Source organism: Oncorhynchus masou, chromosome 22, assembly GCF_036934945.1.
Source record: "Oncorhynchus masou masou isolate Uvic2021 chromosome 22, UVic_Omas_1.1, whole genome shotgun sequence".
Taxonomy (NCBI): Eukaryota; Metazoa; Chordata; class Actinopteri; order Salmoniformes; family Salmonidae; genus Oncorhynchus; species Oncorhynchus masou.
The window spans coordinates 31,716,253-31,727,948 of record NC_088233.1 but is presented as its reverse complement, the minus strand read 5'-3'; the positions used below and the strand labels follow the sequence as shown (position 1 = coordinate 31,727,948).

Sequence of the window (11,696 nt, the reverse complement as noted above, 5' to 3'; positions counted from 1 at the left end):
ATAATTAACTCAAGCAGGGACCTGTATCTGGTACAATATGACTTACCATTTTGAATAAGCTGATTAACTCACTGGCCTGTTGGGATAAACTGCCAGTGGGAGGACAGTGTTGCAGTCACGAACTTGGAACTGGTCAGTGCCGAAAGGTTTGTGTGTTCCGGAAGATTAACAAAATCCACTAGAAAAGAACTTATTGTTGAAATTGTATGTACCAAAAAAATTACAAAAAAACAGCTGTCTCATTGATGTGAGAGCCAAGTCCTTAGCTCAGCACTATATAAAGGGAGAATGTCTTCTCTCTGCACATTACAGCCACAGGCATCCAGAGTAACCAGGATGTTGAACATTAGCAAGGTTCAGCTGCCTTTGCAGCTTCCTACCTTCTCCAGATCCTCTGATAGGCTTCTTCAGCCTCTATGGGACTATTTCCTTTTCAACCACTACTTTCTCATCTCCTCTCCCTTCTTCCCTGTCATACTCTGCTTCTCCAGTTACTTCTTCTCCAGTCTCCCCTTTGCTGTACTAGACCTCCTGGGAGACTTGGTCCCCTCCATTCACCACTACAAGATCCAGCAAGAGAGACGTCCAACCATAGGGATGATGGCAAAGAGCTTCGGAAGGGCTGTTTATAACCACTTGATCTTTGTTCTGCCTGCTGTGCTGACTCAGACCTGCTTAATGCCTTCAGTGGCGCTGCCTACCAGTGCTCCAACTGTGGTAGAGGTTCTCATTGATGGACTTGCTGCCCTTCTTCTTTTTGACACCCAGTACTATATGTGGCACTTTGTGCACCACAAGCATCCACAACTGTATCGGTGGGTCCATGCCATCCACCATGAATACATGGCACCCTTTTCCTGGAACACCCAGCAACTCAGCATTCCAGAACTGATAACAGTGGGATTCTGGAGCAACCTGGACCCCATCCTGCTGAAATGCCACCCTTTTACTACCTGGTGCGTCACCATCATCAGTATCTGGATGTCAGTGGAGGACCACATAGGCTACGACCTGCCATGGGGTCTCAACCACCTGGTACCATTTGGTCTGTTAGGAGGAGCACCAGCTCATGACATGCACCACCAGAAGCCCAACAGTAACTATGCACCTTTCTTCAGCCACTGGGACAGGCTATTTGGCACTGCCATCCTGCCAGGGAAAATAACTGAGAAGAAAGTTATGTATTCACTGTAAATAGGACCATTCACTATCATCATGCTTACATGTTAATTAGAATAAATGTATTTGTTTTTATTAGTAATTTACTGACATCAATTGTATTAAAATGTACTAAACGTTATTACACGTGTAAAGTTTTTCTAAATGGATTAATCTTATGACAATAATGGGTAGAATAAGAGCAAAAGTAATGGTCCTTAGTAATACATAGTCAGAGGGTACAACTATACAGCAAACTCCAAGTGTAACTTTTGTCCCAGAGGATGGAAGCAAACAATTTTTTAAATCACATTTTGTCATGCATGTTCAGTCTGATTCAGCAAATGACATTCTACACCATGCAGCATAAATGTGCTAATTCTTACATAAAAGATTATTTCGGTCTTTGAAGAGGTACAGCTTAGTCAGGATGTTCCTGTTTTCCTCTGTTTCGAAGGGTTTAGGAGATTTCTAATCAACAAATCCACTGTTTGTTTGCCAGGGTCAAGGTTGAAGTACAGGACAAGAACATTTGAGCCAATTAGAGAAAGGTGCTGTTAATCCATAGCTATGTGACAGAACTTGGTTAAACCAAAAATCTAGTATGATATTTATAGAGCCATATAAACTGGCATAGCTCTTTGGGTGATCTAAAAAGACAGTTTAAAAGCATCCAAATAAATGGACTACTCTAGATTTTATTTATTTTACTAGGCAAGTCAGTTAAAAACAAATTCTTATTTTCAACGAGGAACAGTGGGTTAACTGCCTTGTTCAGTGGCAGAACGACAGATTTTTACCTTGTCAGCTCAAGGGTTTGATCTTGCAACCTTTCTGTTACTAGTCCTACATTCAAACTACTAGGCTATCTGCCGCCTTATAATGAATTGATAAGGTAAGAAGAATAAAATAAATGGACCACTAAATGAATTGATAAGGGAAGGAGAATAAAATAAATGTATTATGGCATCGTGATACTCTGTAGCCTACACCATTTTCAGATCACGTAGGACCTGGAGCGGAAGCCTCAAGGTCAGAGGTACTGATAAGGGAATGGGGACTCTATTTTTAGACTGGGTTAGCACAAAGACTTGTCCACTGATAAGGGAATGGGGACTCTATTTTTAGACTGGGTTAGCACAAAGACTTGTCCACTGATAAGGGAATGGGGACTCTATTTTTAGACTGGGTTAGCACAAAGACTTGTCCACTGCCATCTGCGTTTAGTCTGAATGAATGACAGAGAGTGGATTTTGCGCCAATGTCTCCCTAGGAACAAAGTGAAGGCAATCTGAAAAGCACAGGGTGATAATACAAAGCCTATGGGCTTGCTGGTCATTAATGAGAAACCACTGAGATGGAATAGAACTCCACAAGGAAAACATGTTCTCTTTCTAAATGCTTTAGGAATATTCAAGAAAATAAATGTCAGTGTTGCTCTCATCAAAATCGACATTTTACTCTTTGAAATGAGACCATATTTCTCTTAATCTCCTGGTTTGGCAATTACAATAGCATCAGCAGGCATATGATGACATTTATGTCATTGATAAGACAAAGTGTTACAATTAGCAGGCAGCAAAGCCTAACTTGGGAAGTGGTCACACGTCAGGCTAAAACGATGAAGCATCAAACACCTCTGAAATAGTCTCAGCAGTCGGATGGAATTATCCTGCTTACGTCAGGGACCATTAACTAGATTCAGCCGCAGGCCAATTCATTGCACATCCCCACAGACCCACTGCTTGGAGGACTGAAGCCACAAGTGAACTGACATTTTGTATTGTGCTGTATTCTCACTGAAAACAGCTAACAAAATCCCTGACCATCCTATTGTACAGGGTAGTGCATGTTTCAATAAACATTAATCCATGATTCTTAAATGTCAGTGTATGGTTCTGTAGCTTGGTATTATGAATTTAAGGGATTATACATTGCACCCACAATGTTTGACTAGTATAGAAATAAAAGCAATAATCAATGCGTATTGACAAATATAAAATATTACAAACTAAGAAATTGAGCAGTCATGCAGTGTCACTTTAATCTATGCTTTGTGTAAAGACTGCTTAGTATACTAAACCAATGGGGAAAACCCCAATAGAAACATCTTGCATTGGCCTCCTAAGGACAAAAATAAACTGGATAAAGAATATTTATATTGTACTAATTAATAGACCGATTGTTACAGATTTACCCCAAAAACCTGCCAGACTACTCTCTAATAAGTTTGCAGTCTTATATAATTTTGTGAAACATTAACAGCTAAATATGATCCATTTTGATTCATACCAAAAGGGCAACCTCGATGCAGCCTCTGAAACACATTAAGAGACACACAAAGACACTTAAAATGAATGTACTTGTCTGAGACAATGTAAACATATCATACAAGGCATTTCCTTAATTTTATTGACCTGATCCAAAGGCGTTAAAATAAAACGTCATCAATGTATACTCTTGTTTAGATACTGTACAAACATGTTAGCAATGTGTCCAATATTCTCTGTCGGGTGCATCTTGGTGTAGCTGATGAACTGGCGTCGTAGTTTCCGGAGCTCTGCCATGTTTAGACTTCTGGTCAGTTCTATGTTTGACATCAGGTTAAGGAAACACAGTGATAAACACTCATGAATTCTCTGATGTGTCAGAACTGAAAGCAAGGTTACAGTATCGAATACATTTGGCTTCGGCCCCTTTATGTCCCAAAACCACAATTTGAAGAGATGAAAGTATGCTTTCAGAAGGCTGTGCAGAAACATCATCTCTCTGAAGACAATCAATATTCAACTCACATGTTGTAGTTCAAGACTCCACTAGCACTACTTTGCCTGTGCTATGTTGTTCAAAGTGAGCTGCAGGGGGAACAACAAAGTACTGGTTTCTGAGTCTGCTTCGGAATCCTGATAAAAGCCAGTCGCCATGCTTCCAATGATTTGGTCCCTGTCTCAAACATCCTATGTGTTTGATGGCGATACCTTTCTGGTGGCTCAGTTGCTGCGCCACCAACTGCATCAAATGAAAGATACTCTTTGAAGGATGTCCATTTATCCACAGCCCCATGCTAAGAGATCCAGTTATTTGATACAAGATGACATTAACTCCTGTTGGTGCTAGACTGTTGTGAGGTGGTGATTAAAATAAAAAGAATACGTCCATGAGAGACTGTCAAATAAATAATACTAAAATAATACATTTTAGAAGGAGGGGGGTATATGTGAGCAACATGCAAAATGTGGCAAAGGATATCTTTTCTGTAGCTCCTGGAACAGCAATGAGATCCCCTGGAACACTTGTCTTCTGGGAGTTGAGAATTGCCTGGTACAAACAGAAAGAGTCAATATACATTCTTCCAACAGACAGCATTGCAGACAGTATTTAATAACACAACTGAAGCAATAATGTTATGCATTAAAAAATAATACATTCAACAAATGATCCTGAAAGAAAAACAGAGAAACAGAAGAAAACAGCAGGGGGGTGACCAATGCAGGGATTGAAAAAACAATAAAGGAAGTTACTGATAAATATGAAGGCTCTCACCATCAACACATCTTGTGTGACTTTGTCCAGCTCATACAAGAAGTTTGTAGATGACAGTGGTTGCTGCAACAGATGGATGAAAAACTTCACTTAAAACCTGAAACTACCAACTGCATGCAGAAACATTACTTTATGATTTATGCATGTAAACAAGTTTCTTACACTCTGTGTCGACTGGTTAGGAGGGGGTGCTTTCCTTTTGAAGATGGCATCAGAGATGGCTTCAAATGGAAGTGTGTCTTCTTTCTGAATGGTGAAAAGTGGACTGTCCCATCTGTTCCTGGAATCTGGAGTTTCAAATCTCAGCACCAGCGCATCTAGGCTGTGAAAGCAAAAGCAGAACCAAAGACCATGAGTCTGCAAGTCACATTAGCAAATGGAATTTCACTCATGCATCTAATTGAAGCCTATGACATTTTCATTGTGCATATAATTGTGATAATGTAAATGACTAAAATGTCATTGTAAATCAGGTCTCCCGAGTGGTGCAGCAGTCTAAGGCACTGCATCTCTGGCAACCCTAGTTCGATTCCAGGCTGTATCACAACCGGCTGTGATTGGAAGTCCCACAGGGCAGCGCACAATTGGCCCAGCGTTGTCCGGGTTTGGTCGGTGTAGGCCATCATTGTAATTAAGAACTTGTCCGTAACTGACTTGCCTAGTTAAATAAAGGTTACAAATGCAATATATTGATATGAGATTGTGATTTATTTTATTGATTATGTATTTCTTTATTTCCTTTTGATTCCATAAAAACCTATTTAGGGACAGGTGTTGAAAATTAGCATAAACTACAAAACACTATAGTGCAATGCATCAGACAATTGTTTATTCAATTTGTCAATGTGTTTCTCTACCAAATAGAAATACATTAAATGTTGCCAATTTAGGCAATAACACAACATGAGCAAGAATTAGGCATCAATGGTATCTTAAAACATTTACAAAAAGTAGTCTGCATTTATTCAAATGTGGAGATGGTCATGTTGTTTAGACATACAATGACTCATTGAGAACAAGGCGGATCTTTGAGCAGTACTGTCGTTAGCTCTTATAAATCCGGTGAGCAAAATAAAAATTGTCCAAGGGAAAGTAACTTGGTCTACTTACATCTCCTGAGTGTACTGCTCTTCAACATCCCTTTCTGTGTTCCATGTTGAGCTCACTTCGGCTGACGTCAAACAATAAACCTTCATGAATAAATATGGTACATTTAAGAGGTAAATCTCAGTGTCACCGAGAAAACAAATCTCATGAATTAAAGAAAGAATATTTTGAATGGTAGCGTACACCTAAACTACATAAGCACTGTACACCATGGTGCTCCTAAATTTGAAACAGAGTGCAAACTCCACCTACCCATAATGGCTAGTCAACCCCAGGGGGTATCATGCACAGCCACTGTTAAAATCATGTTTTCCATCAACAACATACTACATACCAGACAGTGAGGCGTCTGTGTGTGTTTGATCAGACAAAAAAGTTCATATCTGTAGCCTAATAGATTACAATAGAAGAAACACAAATTTAAAGATGTTTAGGTTAGGTGATATATGTAGAAAGCACCTTATTGCCATAGCCACCCACACACTTATTTGCAATATCGATCAAAATCAATTATAAAAAAACAAATGGAGAACATTTACCTTTGATATAGTTCAATGAATCCAGAATTACAATATCCTCTTTGTTGATTCTCCTAATGCAATAAACCAACATTTTTTATGAATTCTTATCTGTAACTTCAAAACAAATCAAATTTGATTCTGGAAATAGAGGCAGCAACGTTACACAATCTATGAGCAGTACACTCACCTCTCTGCTTCAGCTCTTAGAGATCCTCTTACATTTTTCTCATTCTGAGAATCTGTGAAACATATATCAACAATGTTGTTAATACATAGGGGGGGGGGGGATTTATGGGGCAATATTGGCACATGCTGCGTTCACGTGCTAGTCGGAACTAGGAAACTCAGAAATGTCTGAAGTGCTAACTGGTTGTAGACTGAACATAAATATAAACGCAACATGTCAAGTTTTGGTCCCATGTTTCATGAGCTGAAGTAAAAATCACAGAAATGTTCTTTACACACAAAAAGCTTATTTATCTCAAATTGTGTGCACAAATTTGTTTACATCCTTGTTAGTGAGCATTTTTTCTTTGCCAAGATAATCCATCCACCTGACAGGTGTGGCATATCAAGAAGCTGATTAAACAGCATGATCCTCACACACGTGCACCTTGTGATGGGGACAATAAAGGAACACTAAAATGTGGAGTTGTCACACACAACCCAATGCCACAGATGTCTCAAATTGAGGGAGTGTGCAATTGGCATGCTGATTGCAGAAATGTCCACCAGAGTTGATGCCAGATAATTTAATGTTAATTTCTCTACCATAAGCTGCCTCCAACATTGTTTTAGAAAATTTGGCAGTACGTCCAACTGCATCACAACCGCAGACCACGTCAGCCCAGGACCTCCACATCCTGCTTCTTCACCTGCAGGATAGTCATAGACGAGCCACTCGGACAGCTGATGAAACTGTGGGTTTGCACAACCTTTGAATTTCTGCATAAACTGTCATAGGAAGATCCTCTGGGTGTTCGTCATCCTCACCAGAGTCGTAACCTACTTCAATGGACAAATGTTAACCTTTGATGGCCACTGGCACGCTGGAAGTGCGTTCTTCACAGATTAATCCCGGCATCAACCAGGCAGATAGCATCGTGTAGGCGAGCGGTTTGCCCTATGGTGGTTATGGGCAGCCATATGCTACGGACAATGAACACAATAATACCAATGGCAATTTGAATGCACATTGTCATGCCATTCATTCGCCGCCATCACCTCATGTTTCAGCATGACAATGCACGGCCCCATGCCGCCAGGATTGGTACACAATTCCTGGAAGCTGAAAATGTCCGTTCTTCCATGGCCTGCATACTCAAGACATGTCACTCATTGAGCCTGTTTGGGATGCTCTGGATTGATGTGTACGACAGTGTTCCAGTTACAGCCAATATCCAGCAACTTCGCACAGCCATTGAAGTATGGGACAACATCCCACAGGCCGCAATCAACAGCCTGATCAACTGTATTTTCGAAGGAGATGTGTCGTGTTGCATGAGGCATATGGTGGTCACACCAGAGACTCGTTTTCAGATACGTTAGCTATGTTAGAACAGCAAGTTAGAACCACAGAACTATAATTAATTATATTTCTATAATCTCTGGAAGTCGGTACAGAAAGGGAGTGTAGGCTACATGCATGGCAACAGCAACATTGCCCAGAACAAAGTGGTTGGGCAGTGGAGTCTGCTGAGGGGAGGACAGCTCATGTCTGAAACGGAGCCAATGGCATCAAAAACATGGAAGCCGTGTATTTGATACCATTCCGCTCCAAACATTACCACGAGCCCGTTCTCCTTAATTTAAGGTGCCACCAACCTCGTGGTTGAAAGGCATATGTGAGCTAGCTACTGTTAGCTAAGACGTTTAGCTAGCTAACTGTAGCAAGCTAATCAGCTAACTTTCAGCATACCTGCGTATACAGCGTTCTTCTCAATTCCCAACGTTCCATCTCCTACATTGTGAACCTTTCTCTCTGTATTCCGTTCAAAGTATTCCTGTAATTCCACCGCTCTTCGTGTTTTGCCACTACATGGAAAACCACACATTACTATGAGTGGCATAATGCTAAAAACACATGCAGCTAGCTAGGCATAAACCCGGAAGTAGTATCCGGAAGTTAGCCACCCCATTATGAAAAAAAAAACTATTTCTACAAAGTATCTTCTTAAAACCTGATATAAAACCTAACCGCAATCCCACTGCTAACCATATTCCTAAACCTAGCCTTAAATTAAGACAAAAAAGCGAATTTTTGTTTTCGATAATTTTTACGACAGCAATTTTGACTTTGTGGCTGTTCTATCTAGTGGAAACCATTGGTTAGTTGTTTTTTTCTCGCCTTCCACAATCTAGTGTGTGAAGCCGAGGGTGAATGTATCGTCGGTCAGGTATGGCGTCCCGGTGTTGTGCCGAAATGCTCCCTTCGCGTGAACGCGCACGCCTGCAAAATAAATAGCGGTGGTACGCCAAACCGGTAAAACATGGACCTGTCACAATCATTCAAACAAAATGTCAAGAAAACTGGGCTATCACACCATTATTTATGCCTATCATTAGGCTACCTTATGTCAGAGAAATGAGCAAATGGACTTAAACTGGTGATATATCCTAAACTCCAAAATCCGATGTGGTTCTAAGAGAACATTTACATTTTGTCAAGGCAGAGATGATTGGCAGACACCGAGATGCGCGCGGACAGCAGTGGACGAATACATTCTGGCCTAATGACAATCTTGAAATGTTATTACACTTTTTGGTGTTTTGTATAAAATATGTATCTTTCCATTCACCACTGTTTGGAGGCTGGAAATATGTTGCGAGTGGATGAACGTGCACGGGTAGCCTAGTAAAGGAGCCCTTTGAAGTGACTGTTTGACAATCAGATGAAAACGCCATGACTGGTTGTGTTTATGCCTGAATATATGGTAATACATTTTAAAAGTTAAATGACAAATCTTTACTACTACACTTACAATCCCTTTTAATTCAATAGGATCTCTGTATGTAATTCTATGATTAGGCTACATTTTGGGGTGCGCGTGCACACATATGAGGTCCCATACTGGGAATAAATTAAATGTGCTTTCATCCATGGTGTGAAATGGAGTGGTAGACTCGCGATCCAGGTTTCTGGCGCGCCCGACTCGTCTATCACTGTCACGACTATACTGAACAAAAATATAAATGCAACATTTTCATTGGTTTTACTGAGTTACAGTTAATATGAGGAAATCAGTAAATTGAATTAAATCCATTAGATCCTAATCTATGGATTTCACGACTGGGAATATAGATATGCATCTGTTGGTCACAGATACCTTGAAAAAAATGGGCCTCACAATGGGCCTCAGGATCTCATCACTGTATTGTTGTGCATTCAAATTTCCATCAATAAAATGCAATTGTGTTCGTTGTCAGTAGTTTCATGCAGCACTCTGTTCACAACGTTGACATCAGCAAATCGCTCGCCCACATGACACCATACACGTGGTCTGCCAGTTGTGAAGCTGTTTGGACCTACTGCCAAATGATCTAAAACCACATTGGAGGCAGCTTATGGTAGAGAAATTAACATTACATTCTCTGGCAAAGGTTCTGGTGGACATTCCTGCAGTCAGCATCAGTGGTGGAACTAGAGTTTTATATAGGTGGGTTGGCCAAAGCTACTTCAGGGGGTCCATAGACCATGACAGAAAATGTGTGTGTAACCCTAACCTAGCATCTAAGGAGCATGAATGAATCCTATGATTGCTGATTAGAGTTATAAGTGATAATTCACTTAACCCGGAGTTCTTAAATGTGTGATAGTATGGTCCAAAAGGGTTACTTCACTGTAATTCTTCAAAATACTATGAATAGTCACAGTCTCTACCTCAGAACTGCAGCTCAATTTCTTTCTTTCTCTCTCTCTCTCTCTCTCTCACACACACACACACTGTACTCACATACTGGAGATACTTGGGTCACTCTGTTTTCATGAATATATAATCTGGGTCTATACGTGTTGAACATACAAAGTATTTCCAGAAAATAAAGCTCAAGCACCAAGGAGATAAGATAGCATTTGTGTGTTACATAAATTGCATTGTTTATTTACAACAACAAAAAAACACACTGCAATTTGACATACCAGGCATAATAAAATATTAATACTTTTGGTGCCCATCAATATTACAAACTTACAGTATCATATTTATGCTCATATATATTATTTTAACTAATAGCAAAGAAACGTTTTGGAATTAGCCTAATCAAGACCAAATTAAATCTGTGTGACATGATACCCTTTGGATATATCATTTTAGAAAGTCAGTGTCCTAGCTAGTACACAATGCAGGTTTTAATCATGACCAGAGGGACCGCCTAAGTGTCAAATTATCCTAGGTAGATTTAAAACAGCATAATTCTGCAGTTCTGGTGAGAACTGGCAAAATGTTTCACAAACTCATCCATGTTGAGGGAGCATGCCCTCCTCGACTCAACACTGAGAATTCTGAGGTGACTTTACCTGTCGTTAACCATTGTTGTCCTAAGGTGGGATTTAATCAGTTTTAAAGCTGAGAATATTCTAGAAACACATCAAAGGAGGAGTAGGAGAGTAGAAGGTCTGTCCCTTCCACTTTTCTCTCTCCTATCAAGAAGCTGCTTGGTTTGATGAAACTCATGTTTTAGGTCCTCTAAATCTGACTCAAAGGCTCCTCATTCAAGAATGTTGTACTCTTTAAGTTGAAAGACTGGACCCCTTGCATTATCTCACAATTCTTCTTTGAAAAGACTGTCAAGCACCTGATAAAAGACAGCTCTTTGGAAGCTCTCACCATCACTTGTGTCACAATTTTTCTGTCCTACAGTGCTCATCATCAATGAGTCGTGAAATCTTAAGCTTGTTTTAGGCTGTCTTTTAGACACTGTTTGTACACTTTTTTTTGCAATGCTCTGCAATCTCTTCAACCTCTTTCCATAGTTCTCCAAAGTAACCCTCACTTCTGTAGTCCTGTAATGTGTCTGTAAGGGCACCTACTAGATCCACAGACCTTGCTAGGTTAAGAGAGCTTGATTGGAGCATGCCAGAAAGATATTTGGCATCACCAAGCACTTCACAAAAGGTAACCAAAAGCCCTATGAAATGTAACTCTATCTGAGAAAGAAGGCCCCTTGCCTCCACTGATCTATCCCCACTATTTTCAAGTGTGATATCCTGTAGCACTCTCCGAACTGCTGGAAGACTGTACCTCAGATTACGGCCATTTCATGTACTGTATCTGCATGCCCACCTTACATCCGTAAGTCTCTGTAGTTCCCTGGGCTGCTGCTGTGGATACAGCTCTTTCTGAACTACAAGTCACTTGAGATGAACGT

At 40.3% G+C, this 11,696-nt stretch overlaps 2 protein-coding genes across 3 annotated transcripts; one reads left to right on the top strand and one right to left on the bottom strand.

Annotated features, from left to right (window-relative positions):
* The first annotated feature begins 35 nt into the window (after positions 1-35).
* LOC135509342 (cholesterol 25-hydroxylase-like protein 1, member 1) lies at positions 36-1,285 on the top strand. Its single transcript, XM_064929902.1, has one exon. The coding sequence runs from the start codon at positions 289-291 to the stop codon at positions 1,192-1,194; it is 906 nt and encodes a 301-aa protein (XP_064785974.1). The 5' UTR covers positions 36-288; the 3' UTR covers positions 1,195-1,285.
* Positions 1,237-8,746, bottom strand: kti12 (KTI12 chromatin associated homolog). 2 transcript variants are annotated; one of them, XM_064929905.1, is made up of 10 exons: positions 8,248-8,746; positions 6,517-6,568; positions 6,348-6,400; positions 6,143-6,198; positions 5,812-5,891; positions 4,864-5,023; positions 4,702-4,764; positions 4,408-4,476; positions 3,640-3,749; positions 1,237-3,475 (listed from the first exon to the last, which is right to left on the bottom strand). In XM_064929905.1, exons 1-10 carry the CDS (start codon positions 8,396-8,398, stop codon positions 3,445-3,447), a joined length of 825 nt encoding a protein of 274 aa, XP_064785977.1. In that variant the 5' UTR covers positions 8,399-8,746; the 3' UTR covers positions 1,237-3,444. The 2 variants fall into 2 exon arrangements, with proteins under 2 accessions (XP_064785977.1, XP_064785976.1); XM_064929904.1 differs by lacking the exon at positions 1,237-3,475 and having other exon boundaries at positions 3,537-3,749; positions 8,248-8,744.
* Between the last annotated feature and the right edge of the window lie 2,950 nt (positions 8,747-11,696).